The sequence below is a fragment of the Aspergillus novofumigatus genome (assembly GCF_002847465.1).
Source record: "Aspergillus novofumigatus IBT 16806 chromosome Unknown P174scaffold_4, whole genome shotgun sequence".
Taxonomy (NCBI): domain Eukaryota; kingdom Fungi; phylum Ascomycota; class Eurotiomycetes; order Eurotiales; family Aspergillaceae; genus Aspergillus; species Aspergillus novofumigatus.
Genome location: NW_020194277.1, coordinates 2,969,564 through 2,989,001, shown reverse-complemented (window position 1 = coordinate 2,989,001; position 19,438 = coordinate 2,969,564). Strand labels below are relative to the sequence as shown.

The window sequence follows — 19,438 nt, the reverse complement described above, 5'->3', positions numbered from 1 at the left end:
GCTTAGTATCAATAGATTTGCTTCATCACAGTATGTGCGCATACTCGAAAGAAGAAATGATTTAACTGGAATAGAAACAGAAAGCCCCCAATGAACCTGCGCCCGCCGTCCCATTCACAAATCCCATTCCCAGGTTATTTTGATGGCTTCATAAGATGTCTTTTAATCAATAGCGCATGTCCTCATCGTTAGGTTGGAATTCCTCATCGTCCTCGTCCTCGTCGTCCATCTCATCCTCGGCCTTCAGCTTCTCGGCCGCCTCCTGGAAGTCGATGGTCTTGCCTCGTGTCCGACGACCTCCAGAAATGATGTTTTCTTCAGAGATGGGTTCGAGATTGTCGTGGTCATCATCGTCATCATCTGTAGAATGGTTAGGTTAGCATGACTAGCCCTCTGAAATAGTTCCCCCGAAGTATTCCAGAAATGGAAAGAAGAGAGAAAAAGGAAATATGGGTTCAGAATCCCACATACCGTCCGCCATCTATGAGTAGATGAGTTAGCTTGAGCGTCGGAGTAGGACATCACACGGGGCGATGCGAACTCACCATTTCCTCAGCTTCGCTTTCATCACTGTCCTCTTCCTCGTCCATGCTCATTTCCAGGGAAGGCTCATCAGCGGCCTTGCCCTTGCCCTTGCCCTTATCCGCAGCGGCCGCATCGGGAGCATTGGCAGCAGGATCGTTGCTGAGAGTAGCCTGGTGGTTATCGCCCATTGTGGTTTGTTTCGAAGTGTCTCTGAGTACAGATATTAGGTAAGAAGTAGGTGAAGGAATTGAGTGAGTTCTAACCAGGGAGAAGCAATTGCACGGAGACTCTCAAAAGGGAACTTGAGAGGGAAGTACAGAAGGACCTTAAGTACTGTACGGAGCGCAAGGATGGAAATTATTGTCGTAGAGATTCGAATGATAACAACAAGAGCTGCGGACAGGAAACCAAAAACACATCAGCCGCAAGGGAGATGCACCTAAGACCCGTCCCTCGAGTCCCCGGGCGCTGATTGGCTGATCACAGGATTGATCAGCATAGCTCTCTCTTGTGATGCGCTATACCTTTTCAGGATTGATTATTTACGGCCTGAGGCTCATGGAATTCATACCCCTGCTCAACAAGGGCAGAATAAACGCGGATGGAGTACTCCGTACTTGAGACTACTATCCTAAGTAGTTCTGGGTTAACTAGCTAATGATCTGTGAATCGAAAGGTCTCCTTAATGATATCTGATCTCGAGACCGAAAAGACAGCAAATATGAGCAGGGTATCTTAATGCTTCTGAATACTTCAGTGCAAGACGAGCCCATCGTCCCTCTAGCGCTGGTCAGACTGTACAAACTTCAGCTGTGGAAGGCTCTATGAGGAAACTGGTAGAACAATGATCATAACCAGAGACGCTCATAAGAGAAGCTGGACTTCGAGGTCTCCTTGGCTGGACAACCCCGGACTAGGCTTCCAGTTTAAATAGTGACGATCTTTGGGAAGGTTTCAATACCTGTGTTTCTAATCAGGGCTTGTAGCTATGGAGGGGAGTGTCTGCAAGAAGAGCAGACTGTGAGATCGCCTTCAGTTACCATGGCAACCAAAGATCGATCTCGAAGGTAATGAGTATCACCTCAATATACTCCGTGCTCCATATCAGAATATCCGACAGGCAGGGGTCAAGCGCTTGAGAGGAAAATCTCCAGTATGGCGATGAGAAAGTTGAGGGCTATGTAGGTCACGCAGGAAAGCCAACCTGCCAATGGCAATCATAGATCTCTAGAAACTGAAACCTTGAAGCTATCATGAACTACGGAGATAGTGGGAAGGTGATATGCTTCTATCTCCAGGTACTGCTTCTAGAGGTAGCTAGTCCAAGTGGCGTCTCTTCCTCTGGTGGCACAATAAGGTATGATGCAGTCACCGCACTGGTAAACGTCAGACTGGTAGATGAAAGAAATGGGGAGAAGTATCCATACCCCACCAAAGACACTCGCAGAAACCGAGTCTCTCTGCCACGGAACTGCTGCACTATTAGGCTTTCCGCTTACAGTCATCATGACGAGGAGATCTATCTCTGAGTGAATTGATTTGATTATAGTGATTAGAATGCTGAATATTATCAAAACCTTTGTAGATAGACATATGGTAGTGAACGTAGTTACCCAGACAAGAAGAAAGAAAAAATCGGAAGATTGTTACGTCATCCGGCGACCCCGCCATCTGCAGCCTAAAAAAGGGAAAAAAGAATACTCATGGAATCATCCTCCACCAGATGCTTGAGACCAGATTTGCAAGACATAGAAGCCCAATCCGTCCAGAAAACCGCTGGTAAACTAACGGAAAGGCCCAGAACATGACTTGATGGTTCTTGAATTGACACCAATCATCGCGACGCCTGTAGAATTGGCCCGATCCATCTAATTTCCCTGATAGAAGCGCATCGAACACGATGGATGCTCATCGAAGCTCTCTACTGCTAGAAGCTTCGCTGGAGCTCAACCTCACCGCCCTCCACTATATCTCTCGCACAATTCCCTGACTCTCTCAGACTCAATTTTCTCTCACACAATTTTCTCAATAGAATTACTCTCTATCCTCCTGTTGTCTCTCTCCTTCCTCCCTTAGAGACTGTACAGTAATCACCTTTTTTCCTAACTCTACCTTCACGATCCACCTATATCCTCTTTCTATCTTAACGAACCCCTCCTGACTTCCTCACAATGGCTCCCGCTGTCGGTATTGACCTGGGTACCACCTACTCCTGTGTGGGTGTCTTCAGAGATGATCGCATCGAAATCATTGCCAACGACCAGGGTAACCGCACTACTCCCTCGTTCGTGGCTTTCACCGACACCGAGCGTCTCATCGGTGATGCCGCCAAGAACCAGGTCGCCATGAACCCTCACAACACCGTCTTCGATGCTAAGCGTCTGATCGGTCGTCGGTTCCAAGATGCTGAGGTTCAGTCTGATATGAAGCACTGGCCCTTCAAGGTCATCGATAAGGCCAGCAAGCCCGTCATTGAGGTTGAGTTCAAGGGCGAGACCAAGCAGTTCACTCCTGAAGAGATCTCCTCCATGGTCCTGACCAAGATGCGTGAGACCGCTGAGGCCTACCTCGGTGGCACCGTCAACAACGCTGTCATCACTGTCCCCGCCTACTTCAACGACTCCCAGCGTCAGGCCACCAAGGATGCTGGTCTCATCGCCGGCCTGAACGTCCTCCGTATCATCAACGAGCCTACTGCTGCTGCCATTGCCTATGGTCTTGACAAGAAGGCCGAGGGCGAGCGTAACGTCCTGATCTTCGATCTTGGTGGTGGTACTTTCGATGTTTCCCTCCTGACCATTGAGGAGGGTATCTTCGAGGTCAAGGCTACCGCTGGTGACACTCACCTGGGTGGTGAGGACTTCGACAACCGTCTTGTTAACCACTTCGTAAATGAGTTCAAACGCAAACATAAAAAGGACCTCACTACCAACGCGCGTGCTCTTCGTCGGCTTCGCACCGCATGCGAGCGTGCCAAGCGCACCCTCTCTTCTGCTGCTCAGACCTCCATTGAGATCGACTCTCTCTTCGAGGGTATCGACTTCTACACTTCCATCACCCGTGCCCGTTTCGAGGAGCTCTGCCAGGACCTCTTCCGCTCCACCATGGAGCCTGTTGAGCGCGTCCTGCGTGACGCCAAGATCGACAAGTCCTCCGTCCACGAGATCGTCCTTGTCGGTGGTTCCACCCGTATCCCCAAGATCCAGCGTCTCGTCGCCGACTTCTTCAACAAGGAGGCCAACAAGTCCATCAACCCCGACGAGGCCGTCGCCTACGGTGCCGCCGTCCAGGCTGCTATCCTGTCTGGTGACACCTCTTCCAAGTCCACCAACGAGATCCTGCTGCTCGACGTTGCTCCCCTCTCTCTCGGTATCGAGACCGCTGGTGGTGTCATGACTCCTCTGATCAAGCGCAACACTACCATCCCCACCAAGAAGTCTGAGACCTTCTCCACCTACTCCGACAACCAGCCCGGTGTGCTCATCCAGGTCTACGAGGGTGAGCGTGCTCGTACCAAGGACAACAACCTCCTTGGTAAGTTCGAGCTTACCGGCATTCCCCCTGCCCCTCGTGGTGTTCCCCAGATTGAGGTCACCTTCGATGTCGATGCCAACGGTATTATGAACGTCTCTGCCGTCGAGAAGGGTACCGGCAAGACCAACAAGATCACCATCACCAACGACAAGGGCCGTCTCTCCAAGGAGGAAATCGAGCGCATGCTGGCTGATGCCGAGAAGTACAAGGAGGAGGATGAGGCCGAGGCTTCCCGTATCCAGGCCAAGAATGGTCTCGAGTCCTACGCCTACTCCCTCAAGAACACCATCAGCGAGGGCAAGCTCAACATCAGCGATGCCGATAAGGAGAAGGTCTCCAGCAAGGTCGAGGAGATCATCAGCTGGCTCGACAACAACCAGACCGCCACCAAGGACGAGTACGAGTCCCAGCAGAAGGAGCTTGAAAGGTATGTTTCATCTATTTCTCTCCAATTCTCATCTGAACTGTATGCTAACGTTTTCTCCAGTGTTGCCAACCCCATCATCTCCGCTGCTTACGGTGGTGCCGCTGGTGCCGCCCCTGGCGGTGCCGCCCCGGTGGTGCTACCCGCACTGCTGACGAGGTCGAGGAGCGCCCCGAGGAGCTTGACTAAACGTCTAGCTGAGCGATGTTTCTTTCCTTTCTTCTCTTTTGCCTAGTGATATCGGGACAGGCAATAATGGGTTTTGCGTTTCCTTTCATGTCTTGTTTTACGAATTTACGGGATCCTTTTCTTTTGCGATGACTGCATAGATTCTAGTTTGTTTCCATGCATGATGGTCTACTATGCTTCGGTGGGAAAAGTCCTAATATATGAGCAATGGAATCTTATCAAAACTACTTCTCTTAATATATCTCGTAGGTGCACCAGTCTTTGACACTCGTGCTACGTAAGTAAACTGCACAACTCTTGCGAAAATATCGGTTGTCACCGGACATGGAGCCAGGGAGCTCAAAGTCCCATCATTCGGGTATCGTAGTGTAGTGTACAAGTATCATGCTCAAACCTATATCAAATCATCCGTTCTCACACCGCAAGGCAGAGAAGAAAAGCACCGACTTTATAAACCCTCAAAATCACCCGCCCACCATCTCCGGACTCGATCTGACCCCGTCTTCGCGATAGTCCCAAACCCGATCTCCCCCGCCCGCTCTGGATGTTTCTCTCGTTCCTCGCGACGGATCCGAATCAGCGCCGCGGAGGTACCAATCGTAAAGGCGAAGATGGGGTCTGCAAATCTGTGATCACGGCTGTTAGTATCGATGTCAATGTCAATGTTGGCGTCCGAGCCCGTGTCTTTTTCTTCAAGAGCTCCGCGGCGTTCCAGGACGTTCGTTATATTTGGCCAGAATGCACGTACTTGGAGATCAGGTAGATCGGCATGGTGATGGACTCGCTTTGTTGTTGGTATAGTACTCGGTGTTGGTCGAGCTGGTCTCTGAAGGTCAAGATGTGGGCCTTGAATCACTGTATCCCATCCAGTGAAGCTGTAGCTGTCTGTGGTTGGAACTTGATTTATCGGTTCTTTGCGGAGGTAGAGAAATATAGTCACGTGGCACGAGACCTACATCCGTTTTCTTCTATAAGCATACAAATTGCTTCACTCTCTTAGCAAATCCTTGAATAATGCAGTCACTTACTACGGCTGCTCGGAGTCTCTCCTTGGGACACCCTACAAGAATTAGATAATATGGATTCGTGCTTCTAGGTGGTATATATGATCACAACGCTGGACATAAAAACACTTTAAAGAGGAGGTCCAGCTTGGAAAGCTAATGCTTGTATTACCTGAATTACCTTACTAGCTATGAGAAAAAGAGACTATTATCTCAAATGAGTTGCTTATGTGAATCAGACATACTGATTACCCAATGTATAAGTATCCATCACAAAATCAAAGTACGACTACCCTCTCAGATGTCTGTAACGCTCAAGACTTGAAAATTAAGTGGAGTTTTTCCTTTTGATTACCCAATAACCCCTAGCAAATCTATCAAAACAGAATGAATGCTTATCATCACACCGGAATAGCCCTTAAAGAAGACGAACAAAAATATTACAGGCTCAGCATAATCCAATCATCTGTACATTTAGACGACCTGTCCGAATGCAGGGATCAAGGTCTGGGCCAGCCAGAAGCTGAAAACGAGCTTTGGCCCGGTCATCAGTAGCTTAGGAGTCAGGCCCTTGAAAAAGCTGGTGAATCCCTCGTTCTTCATCATGTTGGACACAATTCGGAAGCCAGACTCGGGATTCTCAAAGTTGCGGTTCTGGATACGTGTCTTGATGACGTCCAAAGGAGCAGACACGACTAGAGACGCACTAGCACCACAGATGGACGCCACAAAGTTCTGACCCCATGTGGCCTTGTTGTAGTCCTTCAGGCTATAAATGTACTCCTTTGCGAAAGCGGAACCACCGAAGAGCTGTATGCTGCGGTCAGTCTTCTATCCATACAGAATTGATCTAGCCCAGTTGTGAGGAACATACCGCGAAAGATCCAGGGGCATTACGAGCTGCAGTCCAGCCAGCGCCACGGTAGAGTCCCATACCCTCGTCGGAGATGATCTTGAAGAGGCCACGTCCACGGAAGGCCTCGGGATTCGTCTGACGTTTAATCTTCAGAACATCAAGGGGCAGAAGGACGATCTCTCCGATCCCGATCAAACTATTGAAGGTCAGCGAAAGCTGCACATGTAGTCCCCAAGTTCCGATAGAAAGACAGACCTTCCAGCAGTAGCGTGCATGATGGCCTTGCCAGTCCCCTTTCCGAAAGCACGATCGAAGTCGGAGCCATGGTGCTTGGCGAGATAGTCCCGAACAAAAGGCTGACCACCATACTTGTAAATTCTTTGCAGAACCTTCGAGTACTGTCAGCTCATTGACTCTCGGACCCCGCAAGTTCGTGTTTGTACTCACCTTGTATCCAGCAGCGTAGCCCAGCCCGGGGAAGAGGGAGGTGAACTTGCGTCCGATAGGAGCAGTCGCGTACTCCTTGAAGACGACCTGGCTGAAGACTTCGGTGGATGCGATCTGGTAATGGTATCCGTCAGCCACTCCGCACAAACCCGACCGCAGTCGTAACAAGCCGGTCACTCACGCGTGTCTGATTGCTCATCAATCGCTTCGCTATGGTATCAACCTGAGGTTCGAATTAGTTCAGATGTGCAATGATCGACTGACGTCTTGCTGGAGGGAGATCGTACGGGATGGAAAACCATCAATTCGGCAATACCGGCGGTTCCTGTGATTGGGATGTTAGTCATTTATCATGGGCTTCCAGTTCGAGCGCGGACATACCTGAGCCCAGCAGACGAGCAGTCGCCGATTCTTTCTTGACGTCCTTAGAGGCAGAGCCAGCACCGGCTTGAACGATGGCAGGAGACATTTTGTTTTTAGTTGCTGGAAAAGTCCCGAAAGATTCGAGAAAAAAAAGCGGAAACAAAACAGAATGTCCGCGAAAGGAATGAAAACAAGATTAAACTGATTACTGGCAATCAGGCAGCAGAACCAATTATAAAAGAAGTATAAGAACGAAACACAGAACTCCGGACGAGGAGAAAAGATAGAGAGATGAAGCAAATAAGTCCCATCACTTGCGCTCTTCTTCTTCTCCGAGCGGAAACAGGTCTTTGGCGCTAATCCCAAATGGGACGGGGCATCCGGGGCGAGATCGGACTAGCAGATTGGACTAGTCTACGGGATACATTGGTATCTGCTAATTAGCACTGGCTTCTTAGTCGATGAGACATATCTGCAGCTGGATTGGATCGTGGATAGCCAGGGATTACCTTCAGGTCTCGCGTCATAAAGTCACAGGGACACCCCCGGCCCTGGCACAGTAGCAGTCCCCCCTTCCAGAGAATCAAGGCAGACATCATGGAACAGCTTCGGTCATAACGACCTAAAATAACTACGACATGAGATCAACAGAAGCTGGTTGAACTGATGCTGACAGACTAATATGGATCAAGGCCGAGGAACTTCTCGGGTGAAGGAGTAACTACTCGGAACTTCTTCATGAATAGAACGAGTGCATTCAAACCAAGATCATGAGATAATTTATTCACCAGAAGCAATTAAACCCATAACTAGTTCGCCAATCAAGTCCGTTGGAAGAAACTAAAAGAAATCGTTGCACACCCGATATAACGCCTGCGTAAATGAGAGATACCACCGCAAGGCCCGAGCAGTCCATCTATCTCATCATGGATCAATCGACTTCATAACGAGCTCGAAACATAGGTCCATGAATCGGACACCTTGACGGTGCGGAGAGTTACATTTGCTAAGGACTCATTGATACTCAGCAGTCGCCGAAAGTGTTCTCGCCAGAGTATCTGAAGAGACAAAGTTAATACATGTCCTAAGGAACGAAAAGAGGGGGAATAACGCACGTGATGTATAGGAAGCCATCCTCATCCTTATGTTCTTCATAGATACTGCTCATGAGCGCGGCGGTTGGTGGCAGGACCTCATCGACGAAGATGAAGATGGCCTTCTCAGGAGAGAGCTTGATGCGCTTGCGAATTACATAGACGAACTGGCCAACTGTAAGGTCCGCCGGCACTAGGTACTTTTTCTTGTCGATAGTAGCAATGTCCGACTTCTCGACTTTCTCGCAGATAACCTATAGAAGAGATGGTTTAGTTAGTACCGAACAAGCGGTGAGAGTGAATCTTGCTCCTGGAAGATGCAATATTTTCATAGCTTTCTCCCAGAAACTTAGGGGCGATGAGCATACCGGAATACGATCAGCGTACTTCTGGCGAATACGCTCAGCCTCTGCCTTGCGCTTCTCGAAAGGGTGCTCGTCCTTGAACTTCGACCGCATCTTGATAGATAAGGGCGGATAACGGATAAGGCGAGGCCGGAAGGTTGTTGAGAACGAAAGACCGTGATGAAATCAGAGGTTGGGTGAGATTATCTCACTGTTGAAGATGAATAGCAGACAGAGTCAGGAATACGATGATGGAAGAGGTGAAGATGGAGGATGACGAAGGTGAGGGAGACTGATAGACCAGGTAGGATAGGTCAGCAGTAAGTAATAGCCAGCTAGAGGCGAGCTGGTAGGCAGACACAGTCACAAGTCACAAGATGACAAAACGAAACATAGGATGAACTGACAAACGCAAGCAGCCCCGCGTAATATATGGTATTATCAGTGTATGTTACACCTGATAAGGTGTCGACATGCAGATCACGGGGTGGTAGGCGGTCAAAGGAACCCCGCTCAGTGAGTCAGGTGCTTCTGAATCTCTGCCATTTTATTTCTGGAATATCCTGTGATACTCAAGCTATTTAAGATAGAACAATGACTGCTAGTGAGCCTTATGACTCGTTTCTGCGGCTGTGACCATCTTGACAAGCTCTAAGACGCAGTGTGACGATATGATCATTATCGGGACCTCATCCGGAGACTAGCTTGAGCTTCGGCCGCTTTGATCCGCGGCAAGTTGGCAGCTTAAAAGCAGTTGTTCCTGAGCTCCTTTTCAAATACTTTGCAGCAAACAATATGATCATTTTCTTTGATTACACATTTTTACTAATTACTGGCCAAGCAGATGAAGTAGCAGTTAAACTCCGTGGCTTTACACGATCAAGCTGAGGCAACAAGGCAGCTTTATTGCTGGGGTGCAAACGATTCATAATTACCTCTCTTAGCACACCGCCTTACTAATGGGAAGCAAACACGGCAATCAATGCAAATGGCACAAACCGTTTTGAGTTGGAGGCACGGAATCAAGCGTTCTCCGAGTATCATGACAACGGGTGGTCCCATATCAACTGTTTCTGGAAGTAGATAGACTACTTTTCTACTACACGGTGGGCTGAGCCCCTCGGAATATTTTCGTCTCCCACAGAGCTCCGGTAGCTCCTGAAGCATCACCTGATCCTAGGAGATCAGCCAATTGACTACCCACCTGCATCTCTCTTAAACCATGGCTTTGCCGCGATCATTTGTGCCTCTTCGGAGGTCACTCTGCCAATTCTCATCTCGAACCTGCCGCAACCCCACTCGTACATTGCGAGGAGCGCATCGTTGTTATTCGTCCGAGCAAAAGCCTCGAGAGCCGCAACAGTTCACTGTGTGGAGGCCTTATCTTCGGCTGGCGATCGGTGTACCCTTCATAGGAGCCATAATATATTCAATGGTACGCGCAACACTCTGGTGAAACACCCCATTCAATAACATGGTCTAAATATGACTTGGCAGATGACCGGCGAAGTGACGGATCTCGACTCTCCGTCCATCGTGGAGCTCGATGAAACCCTAAAGAAACAGTCGACAATTGGCGAGAACTCGCCTATGCGTCTGCGAATGGAGAAATTGATCAAAGAACATCAGCAGAAGATTGTGAACGAACTCAGCAGAATAGACGGGAAGATGTTCAAGACCGATACGTGGACACGTCCTAATGGCGGAGGCGGTATTTCATGTGTCTTGCAGGACGGAAATGTCTTTGAGAAGGCCGGAGTCAATGTTTCCATCGTCTATGGTGAATTACCTCGCCCCGCCATTGAGAAAATGCGAGCGGATCACAAGTCGTTTGTCGGCGCGGACGTTGACTCTCTGAGTTTCTTTGCTGCTGGCCTCTCACTGGTCCTGCACCCCCACAACCCCATGGCTCCGACAGTGCACCTGAACTACAGATATTTCGAGACCTCAGACCCAAAGGACCCTATCCACGGAGAGAAAAACTGGTGGTTTGGCGGCGGCACGGATTTGACTCCGTCATACCTCTTCCCTGAAGATGTTAAGCACTTCCATCAGACCATCAAGGACGCCTGCGATAGACATGATGCGACATACTACCCCAAATTCAAAGCATGGTGTGACAAGTACTTCCACTTGCCTCATCGCGGCGAGGCTCGTGGTGTTGGCGGTATCTTCTTTGATGACCTTGACGCCAGTTTCCTAGAATCCTCTTCTACTTCTTCCCAGAACCCTCAAGAGACTATCTTCTCATTCGTTTCCGATGCTCTCGCATCATTCCTACCCTCCTACGTCCCCATTATCGAAAAGCGCAAGGACATGCCTTTCACACCTGCCCAGAAGGAATGGCAACAGCTTCGGCGTGGCCGCTATGTCGAATTCAATCTTGTCTATGACCGCGGAACAAGCTTCGGTTTACGCACACCCAACGCTCGTGTCGAAAGTATCTTGATGAGCTTGCCTCGCACTGCATCATGGGCATATATGGACCCGGTATCCGGAACGCGTACCGAAGGTCCCATGTCGGAAGAGGAAGAACTTCTGACTCAAGATAAGGCAGCGGAAAAAGAGATGATGGAGGTTCTGAGACATCCCAGGCAATGGGTTTGATACACTGAGTTGCAGTCTACTGACTCGCCCGGCATGATTCTGTACAAGATAAAAGATGTATACTTTTTGCTCTCTGTCTGTAATATACACCACGGCTCAGGCGCTCGAATTATAGGGGTCACATGGCCGTGATCTCATTTGTTGAGATACGGCTCTGAGATATTAATATTTAACTGGGGACTGGGGTATCAAGCAATAGCATGTGCGCGTGTCTAACACTGTGTCTCTATATAGTCTTGGCTTAACAAAGGAAATAAGGAAAGTGATGGAATAAAAGAGCAAGCGAAAGACAATGAAGAAAACAAACCCCCTTAACTTACAAAGCGATCCTAGCGACCTGCTACCAGACTTCTTTGTCTCCCGAGCCAGCCCTTCTGCAATTCGCTCATATTGGCTCCGTTGCGGAATCTCGACACTGTGACATTGTTGCTTTGTAAGCGGCCGTGGAGATCATACCAGGCAGAGCTGATAAGAGCCAATTCGCGTGCCTGGTTGTCGATGACCTTCTGAAGTTCGAGCTGGACGACAGATGAGCCTGTCAGTAAAGGAGGATGACAAGGAGAGAAAGACCAGTGGGCCTATCTTAATGTGTCGAGCCGCGGCAAAAACAACGGAAAGAAAGGACGATGGCTTACCTCGCGCTCCCTGCTAATACCATCAGCAGCATTGTCTTCTTCGAAATGCTTGATGCGCTCTTGCAGGAATTTAATGTGCTCATTTTGATGATGAATGTACTAAATCACAAATCGCATTAGTCAGCTTTGGGCGCAGAATTGCCAGAGAAATGCAGTGGCCAGGCTATTTAGGAGCGCTTGAATCTCGACATCAAGCTTTTCAAGCGCCATGATAGTACATCTCGCTTGAGCGGCTTCGGAGGATTCTCCCTATTGGTGTACTTTGCCTCGCAGTCAGGTACACACCGTGGCTGCGCGCGCAACCCAGCATTTACAGCAGCGGTAAATGAACTCTCCGAGAAGCCTTTCCCAGAATGTGTAGATCCGGCGCCACTGGAAGGGACTGGAGGGAATCTACTGACCTCTGCGCGCTTCGCAAGCTTTTCAAGGTACTTCTCAATCAGCTCAGCGACTTCTTTGGCGAGCTCCGGACCAGATTTCTGAGAAGCATCCGCAGAATCACCGTTCTCCTGGGCCATCAATTCGGCCAGCAGCCTCTTCATCTCGTTGGACATTTCCTGATCCTCCGCGTGGATTTCAACTTGCTTTTTGTCGAACAAGCTGCGCAGCTCATCTCGTTCAGCACACACTTCGCGGACCAACTCTTGACTAGCGTCAAGCTCAGCCTCGAGTAAATGTATCCTATGCTGACACTCATCCCATTCAGCACGGAGTTTAGCCACTTCGGCTGAGTTGCTCTCCTTGACTTCGTGAATCATGTCTACTTTCTCCTTGCCGGCAAGTCCAACTGCAGTTTCATAAGCAGACTGTCGAGACGTTTTGTACGTAGAGTAGATGAACAACTCACCCTCAGCCATGGCGTCTGTCAGGGCCCTCTTGGTAATTTCGAGACAATCTTGAGCGTCGGCGAGTTTTCCAAGAGCTTGCGTGTAGTGCTCGTATAGTTTCCAATACTCGTCACTGAACGTTCCGTGAGTACGTGGTGAGAAAAGAGGTTCAATTACATACCCTTGTGACGAATTGGCCTGAGCGAGCCGATGGATCTGTGAGAAATTCTCCGAGAATCCCTCAAATTGGGAACCGATCTGGGATTCGTCGTCAGCATCGTCCGCAGCGAACTTTCCTAATTCTTCCTCAAGCCAACTTACAGAGGGCTGTTCCTTTAGTGACTCAACCTCCTTGCGCAACTCGTCATTTTCTGCTTTACTACTGTTGGTCAGCTCAGCCTCTTCAAAGATTGTCGGAAGGACTGACAGTTGCGATTCCTGAATACCTATGCCCTCAAAGTCTTCTTGCAATGTGCCTCGCTTTGGTGTTTCGGCGCCTGGAGTGAGCGATGGACTTCCGGGCGAGCCCTCAAGCTCGCGGATCCGTTCTCTCAGTTCACTAATCAGCGCATCATCTCTCTCGCGCTGTTCTTCGGCACTACTGAGGCGTTCCGTAAGAGCATGATTGTTGAATTCAAGCTGCTTTTTCAGGTTCTGAATCTCGCTGCATTCCTGCTCGATGCGCGGAAGGACTCTGCGATATTCCTCAAGTTCCACTTCACGCTCCGCTGACCATCTCTGCTGCGAGTCCGCGTCTTTTAGCTGCTGCTGGAGGTCCTTAATCTGGTTCTTCAGACTCTGGTTCTCTTTCTCAAAATCCTGACTGGCCTGCAGCTTTTGGCGGTATTTTTCCGCTGCATTGGCTTTTCGTGCAAGCTGGTCCCTGTCAGTCTTGAGCTCATCATAGTCATCTTGCAATTTCTGGAAGCGCTGATTCTTGACATGTAGTGACTCCACCGTCATGCGCAAGCTGTCAATCTCATCCTGCGCTGCGGCGATTCGCTCCTCCTGCGATGCGATCAAATCCTCCTGCTGACGCGTCTTCGACTCCAATGCCTTCGCACTGACCCCGATGTCGCCTTTTCCGGACTTCAGCGTCACCAAGCGATCCTCCGTTGAAGCAAGGCGGCTCTGCAAAGTGTCATTGTTTTCCTGGAGGCGCGCTAGGCGGTTGTGTAGATCTTCCAGCGCTTTCTCCAACTCCTTCTTTTCATGCGTCAAGCGATCGTTCTCCGCAATCACCTTTCCCACTCGTTCTTCGAATTGTAGCTCGAGATCGACCGGAAGGTCCTGTTTCTTGGTGTCTTCGGTGGTTTCGTCCTCAACATCACTTGAGATCAATTCCCCGTTTGACTCCTCGATTGCGATCTTGAGCCCTTCCTGCGCCTGTAAGCTTAAATCCTGGATTTGGCTGACGAATCTCTCTGGGTTTGGCGAGCGGATGACGGCGATCAGGAGCAGTTTCAGGAGCTTGTTGGTTTCCTTCACCGAGTTCTTTTCCGCAATAGCTTGAAGATCAGGAGACGGATCCAAGCCGGAAGGCAGATTGCCAGTTTGCATTCGTAGATAACCGGTCAGATGCTTGTGGACATGTTTCAAGTTGGCCAGTTTCGCAACCCAGTGATCGGACGTATTCCGCTCAGGCAATTCGTTGAGAAAGTACTGAGGGTCAATATCCTGCAGAATTTCCCAAAGTATCGTGCCATCGCTTAATTCCTCGGTAGATCGTAGCGTTTTACCGAGAGAGAAACTGTTGATCCATTCTAAAAGCGCTTGAGTAATCGTGTGTTCGGACGCCATGTTGGGAGGGAGGGGATGCGTCGCGCCCTGGGAATCTTAGGAATGTGTACGAGCTGAATGATGCTAGGGGTGGTGATAACTGTCGGTCGGGTTGCAGCGATAATTTCATCTCTTTAAAGGCAACGCAGGACTGGAGAATTGCTTAAATAGTTGTTAGATTCGGTTGTTGTCTCTCCTGAGCCTCGCGAGTTCGGGGAAGTTTCACAGCGGCTCCACGCGCACCTCCTGCTCGGCCGGAGTCGAAAGATCATCTTTATCTACTGTTGCCATGTCGCAGAATCGGTACAGAATTATTTTGATGAACAAAGGCTATTGCAAATAATGTCTTTGTTTTCTGTCTCTCAAAGTGTTTTCCTTTCTTTCATGAGTACGATACAAAACGATACAGATGGGAAATAAATCATCATGAATCGCCAATGTTAGAATACTGCTTGTCTCAAGGAAGAATGAGAGCAGATAGGATCAATTCATTATCCATATGTTCCAAGGGCAGAATCGGTGAGAAGCGTTCCAGAAATCATTAATCATAAGCAGCTTGGGGTTCCCAATCATTCAGAAGGCGATGGCTGCCTCAGGGCAGCTGATATTTAACTGCTTTTGCAATCTTTATCACCATAGGTCGAGACCACCTGATCTCCTTCAATAGTTGGTTTATACTTGGTGGACTGTGTAGAAAGACTCTGAATGGCAGCGTCTGGAGCTTCCGCAGAGAATCCTCTGATATGGTGTTAAGACGCGATTCCCGTAAGATAAAGGTTAGGGAATGGGAGAAGTTACTTGATGAATTCTGCAGAAGAGATATATCGGTACTCAGAACAAGTCAAGTATGTTTCAATAGCGGAATGGCAGCACTTACGGTACTCATGAGTGATTCTACCACCCTGGAGTGAAAAGTAGATCAGTATCATAAGCATAAGGAGCCCATAGCTTCAACAGGACAACATACGCCTTGCACGATCGAATTTTGCGCGTCCTTGATGACCGAGTCCGGGGTGTCCTGAGGGTAAGTGACCAGAATCGACTTGGCTAGAGCCAGAGGAAGAAATCCGATAATGAAGGCAGATGACAGTTTCATTTTTATGTGAGTATGGTCCAGAGTGATACAACCACTTTCAAAAAGTACTATGTCTTTATACACACAAAGATGATCAGTATTCACGGTGATTTATCTCGAAGATGATAGTCCGTAGGGATATCCTCTGAGAGTAGATAAGTATCATAGATAGTATGACACAGTGGCACTGCGTCATGAGGAAGGTGACTAAGCCAGACAGACCAGCCAAAGTCTTGGCGTCCGTCGGTCATTCCTCAACCTTCACTTCACTTCCTCCTCTATAATACCTCATAATAATCACAATCAACCTCCCTTCTTTCCCCATTTCCCTTTTGATTCCTTTTTGAAGATTCCTCCCCGGCTTTTCTCTTTCGATACTATCTCCCGAATTCACCTCTGCCGTCGTGTTGGTCCTCCAGGTGTTGCGTTCTCCGAAATTTACTCCAAGCGTGGGAAACACCCTCAGATTCCCTCACTATCATCTCCGTACCGTTTGCGTGCCTTTTCTGGTTAACAACCCTGGAAGGGTCAATCGGCGAGATATTTACGAGGTAGTTTCTTATAGTGGGTATAGAAGGATAGTCGTGGGCTTCTGTGTGGTTTAGGTTGAGGACTGGCGCCTGCTTCGTCTCGTTGTTATCTCCAAAGTCTCGCCAAGATAGCTAGCAAGCATTTTACAAGTTTCGACTTTTCTTCCATCTCTTGCTCTTTCAGGAGATCACAGTTCTGGAAAAACACCGGAGGAGAGAATAAGAAACCTATTTTCATAAGAAACCAACTTGAGAAACACAAGAGAAAAGAGACGGGAACAAAGAGGAAAAAGAACATACTGTGCAAAAAGGACCTCAAGCAAAAAGAGAACATCACTACCTAAGAAGAAAAGAAAGAAAAGAAACAGTTAGAAGGAGGGAAAGAAAACATCCCAATATCCCTGATTGCTGCTACATTCGCTTGTCCATTTCCTTTGTTCCCTTTCTCCCTCGCCTTCATTCTCACCTTGCCCACGAACACAGTTGCTTCACAGCATACTTGCCTGTCATGTCGTCTGGGCTCGCCTCTGATGAGGTCGCTGAGGACTACAAGAACTCCCTGGAGGATCTAACCACGAACGACAGGTTCCAGATCAGCAACTTGACCGTCATAGCCAAAGAGAATACTGAACATGCTATGGCCATCTCCAGAGTATTGGAGAACCACATTCGAACAGTAGGTGTCATCCTGTTTCTCATTCTCATGCATTTCTCCTTGGCTTTTGTATCTCGCTCGGCGCTCAGTTGATTGTAAGTTTGATCGGTTGAACCACTTCTAATCGTGTGCTGTAGACACCGCCAGCTCAGAAGCTTCCTGCCTTGTATGTAGTCGACTCCATTGTGAAGAATGTGGGAACTCCCTACACGCTTTTCCTGGGTCGCAATATGTATCAGACTTTCATGAATGCCTACACGTTGGTGGACTCGCAAACCCGCAGAAAGCTGGACGAAATGCTCAAGACATGGAAGGAACCTGTTCCGGGGTCACTAGATACAAGACCAGTCTTTCCTCCAGAAATTACACGCAGCATTGAAAGCGCTCTGATCAAGGCGAGAACCGCGGCTCTACAGCAGCAGCAGGCCAGGAGCCAGCAGGATATACTTAACCGCGGCCGTGTGGGCACTCCTCCTCATGGATGGACGAACAACACTACGCTCAACCAGAGTGCGGCTCGGCTCGCGCCTTCCACAAGTCAGAATGGGCATGCTCATCAGGTCCGAAATGGGCCCACGCAAAATTATCACGCTGCGGTAAGGCCCATGCTAGTCACAAAATGATTGTCGCGAAAGCCTTCCTCGTATCTAACGCATACACAGTTGGACCCTCGATCTACTCCAACCCCTCAACCTTCGCAGCGCTCGGAAGTGGATCTCGCGGCATTGAATCTCGACATCGAGGCATTGATTGCAGCTGCCCGAAGTGATTTCGCCAATAACCCTCTTGACCCTTCTGTGCAACAGCGTCTCAAAGCTCTATTAGATTTGCAAGGCATCCTCCAGCGTCAAGAGCTCACTCAGGAGCAGCTGAAGCTGGTCCGTGACCAGGTCTCTGCACTCACTCCAAAGTCTGCTCTTTCGGTTCCCCAAAGCGTTCCACCGACTATTCCAGCTATGCCAACATCCAGCATGGCCACTCCCCCAATTCAGACCCTTTCACAGCCTCTTCAGCAGCTCCTCAACCCGGGAACATTAGCTGAGCTTATCAAAGCAACTGCTGCACGCCAGCAACCCACCCCACCACCCCAAGTCCACAGCATTCTACCGCAGAGGCCAGTAGCTAGCAGCACACCACAACCGGCGGCCATGCCGGCGACCGAGAACCCGTTAATTTCAGCTCTACGAGCGCGTGGCCTCTTGCCTCCCGCTTCCGCACCTCCTGCCCCTACCGCTGCTCCACCGTCCAATCTTGCCTCTGCCTTTCCCTTTGTTGTACCTGGTCAGGTGCGATTTTCAACTCCAGGGCCTACTATGCCTCAGGCTCCTAATCCCTCGAGTATTACTATCAACGTGCAAATGAATACGGCATCCATTAAAATGTAAGTTTGCACGATATTGCACTTGTAAAATGTTCGCTGCTGTTTCATATGCTAATAGGATGCAGACCGCGAGAGGGACTAATAGCCAGTCTCTACGAAGCGAGATCTAACCGTTGTGGGACATGTGGCCGTCGATTCTTTGCAACAGAAGAAGGAAAAGAAAAGAAAGCTCGCCATCTGGACTGGCACTTTCGGACCAACCAACGGATGGCGGACGCTGCCAAGCGAGCGCAGAACCGCAGCTGGTACGTTGACGAACGGGTGAGTGGATTTCTCTTTGTCCAAAAATCATATCCTAGAGATTGTTCCTAACAACCGGTCAGGATTGGATAAAATCCCGCGAAGCCGGAGACGATGAGGATCCTGCAGAGGCAGAAGCTACAAGTGCCGCTGCTGCAGGTGCCGAGAGTGATTCGGCCAAGAAAGGCCCGCCCAAGCTATGGATCCGGGCTCCCAATGATGCTACTTTGCGCAACACGCCCTGTCCCATTTGTCAGGAGACGTTTGAGTCTACATGGTCGGAGGAAGTCCAGGACTGGATATGGCAGGATGCCGTCAAGGTTGGGAACCGGATATACCACGCAAGCTGCTATGCGGAAGTTACAAAGGACGGAACGACTACGGCTGCAGGTCGGGGTACGCCTTCGGCACGGACTGGAACACCGGATTCCGTGTTGGGCAAGAGGAAGGCAGAGGTATGTTCGATTCACCATGGCAGAAATTTCGCACCTTTCAAACTAAATCGACATACAGGGGACCGACTCTCCCGGGTCAAATGTCCGAGTCAAGATGGAGCCTGCGTGACGAAAGTGGTACTTCCTCTCTTTTATTCAACTTCGGTACCCCGGTCCTTGCTTTCTGCTTTGGGGATCGGGGGCGACATGCATGCGTTGGAGTTGGCATTATCGTATCTGTTTGGTGGTTGCATTTAGCCGGCGGCTGTACTGCATTCCGAGACCCCGCACTATTTTGAGAAGCTTGGGGATTTTTGACTATCTACGAGCATTGCCGTACATGTATTCCATACAATTCCCATAGAACATTCTATAAACCAGTAGCTAATCCGAGAAAGGCACTGATTCTTGTACCACACAGTTTATTTTCCCCTTTGTAATCCTGGCTGAGACAGCTGGATAATGAATGCGGTTGGACCTGCCCCGCTCTATGGG

At 49.3% G+C, this 19,438-nt stretch overlaps 11 protein-coding genes across 11 annotated transcripts; 3 read left to right on the top strand and 8 right to left on the bottom strand.

Moving 5' to 3' along the window:
• Positions 1–34: 34 nt before the first annotated feature.
• On the bottom strand, positions 35–919 carry P174DRAFT_441840 (histone H2A.Z-specific chaperone CHZ1). The gene is made up of 4 exons (XM_024827431.1): positions 789–919; positions 546–735; positions 472–481; positions 35–360 (listed from the first exon to the last, which is right to left on the bottom strand). Exons 2-4 carry the CDS (start codon positions 711–713, stop codon positions 167–169), a joined length of 372 nt encoding a protein of 123 aa, XP_024683132.1. The 5' UTR covers positions 714–735; positions 789–919; the 3' UTR covers positions 35–166.
• Positions 920–1,790: 871 nt separating this feature from the next.
• P174DRAFT_441839 (uncharacterized protein) lies at positions 1,791–2,060 on the bottom strand. The gene has a single exon (XM_024827430.1). The coding sequence runs from the start codon at positions 2,028–2,030 to the stop codon at positions 1,833–1,835; it is 198 nt and encodes a 65-aa protein (XP_024683131.1). The 5' UTR covers positions 2,031–2,060; the 3' UTR covers positions 1,791–1,832.
• Positions 2,061–2,261: 201 nt separating this feature from the next.
• On the top strand, positions 2,262–4,672 carry hsp70 (molecular chaperone Hsp70; the record flags this gene model as incomplete). The annotated part of the gene is made up of 3 exons (XM_024831900.1): positions 2,262–4,486; positions 4,547–4,616; positions 4,643–4,672. Exons 1-3 carry the CDS (start codon positions 2,697–2,699, stop codon positions 4,670–4,672), a joined length of 1,890 nt encoding a protein of 629 aa, XP_024683130.1. The 5' UTR covers positions 2,262–2,696.
• Positions 4,673–5,030: 358 nt separating this feature from the next.
• P174DRAFT_512677 (uncharacterized protein) lies at positions 5,031–5,650 on the bottom strand (the record flags this gene model as incomplete). Its single annotated transcript, XM_024831899.1, has 2 exons — positions 5,031–5,371; positions 5,629–5,650. The coding sequence occupies 2 exons, from the start codon at positions 5,648–5,650 to the stop codon at positions 5,121–5,123; spliced, it is 273 nt and encodes a 90-aa protein (XP_024683129.1). The 3' UTR covers positions 5,031–5,120.
• Positions 5,651–5,904: 254 nt separating this feature from the next.
• P174DRAFT_441836 (putative mitochondrial GTP/GDP transporter Ggc1) lies at positions 5,905–7,495 on the bottom strand. The gene is made up of 7 exons (XM_024827429.1): positions 7,361–7,495; positions 7,267–7,304; positions 7,161–7,202; positions 6,980–7,093; positions 6,788–6,921; positions 6,551–6,728; positions 5,905–6,486 (listed from the first exon to the last, which is right to left on the bottom strand). The coding sequence occupies exons 1-7, from the start codon at positions 7,446–7,448 to the stop codon at positions 6,151–6,153; spliced, it is 930 nt and encodes a 309-aa protein (XP_024683128.1). The 5' UTR covers positions 7,449–7,495; the 3' UTR covers positions 5,905–6,150.
• Positions 7,496–8,366: 871 nt separating this feature from the next.
• Positions 8,367–8,894, bottom strand: P174DRAFT_370625 (autophagy-related protein 8; the record flags this gene model as incomplete). The annotated part of the gene is made up of 3 exons (XM_024822341.1): positions 8,367–8,400; positions 8,458–8,690; positions 8,805–8,894. 3 exons carry the CDS (start codon positions 8,892–8,894, stop codon positions 8,367–8,369), a joined length of 357 nt encoding a protein of 118 aa, XP_024683127.1.
• A 1,253-nt stretch (positions 8,895–10,147) lies between these two features.
• hem13 (coproporphyrinogen oxidase) lies at positions 10,148–11,743 on the top strand. The gene is made up of 2 exons (XM_024827428.1): positions 10,148–10,215; positions 10,278–11,743. Exon 2 carries the CDS (start codon positions 10,278–10,280, stop codon positions 11,385–11,387), a length of 1,110 nt encoding a protein of 369 aa, XP_024683126.1. The 5' UTR covers positions 10,148–10,215; the 3' UTR covers positions 11,388–11,743.
• On the bottom strand, positions 11,717–14,649 carry P174DRAFT_460597 (putative microtubule binding protein HOOK3; the record flags this gene model as incomplete). The annotated part of the gene is made up of 3 exons (XM_024829905.1): positions 11,717–11,905; positions 12,023–12,121; positions 12,241–14,649. 3 exons carry the CDS (start codon positions 14,647–14,649, stop codon positions 11,717–11,719), a joined length of 2,697 nt encoding a protein of 898 aa, XP_024683125.1.
• Positions 14,650–14,972: 323 nt separating this feature from the next.
• Positions 14,973–15,777, bottom strand: P174DRAFT_441828 (uncharacterized protein). The gene is made up of 4 exons (XM_024827427.1): positions 15,596–15,777; positions 15,506–15,530; positions 15,427–15,436; positions 14,973–15,366 (listed from the first exon to the last, which is right to left on the bottom strand). Exons 1-4 carry the CDS (start codon positions 15,722–15,724, stop codon positions 15,237–15,239), a joined length of 294 nt encoding a protein of 97 aa, XP_024683124.1. The 5' UTR covers positions 15,725–15,777; the 3' UTR covers positions 14,973–15,236.
• A 501-nt stretch (positions 15,778–16,278) lies between these two features.
• P174DRAFT_185680 (uncharacterized protein) lies at positions 16,279–16,673 on the bottom strand. The gene has a single exon (XM_024821268.1). It carries the CDS (start codon positions 16,565–16,567, stop codon positions 16,340–16,342), a length of 228 nt encoding a protein of 75 aa, XP_024683123.1. The 5' UTR covers positions 16,568–16,673; the 3' UTR covers positions 16,279–16,339.
• A 68-nt stretch (positions 16,674–16,741) lies between these two features.
• P174DRAFT_431444 (putative mRNA cleavage factor complex component Pcf11) lies at positions 16,742–19,073 on the top strand (the record flags this gene model as incomplete). Its single annotated transcript, XM_024825695.1, has 7 exons — positions 16,742–16,909; positions 16,978–16,983; positions 17,026–17,484; positions 17,551–18,269; positions 18,335–18,530; positions 18,593–18,964; positions 19,023–19,073. 7 exons carry the CDS (start codon positions 16,742–16,744, stop codon positions 19,071–19,073), a joined length of 1,971 nt encoding a protein of 656 aa, XP_024683122.1.
• Positions 19,074–19,438: the final 365 nt, after the last annotated feature.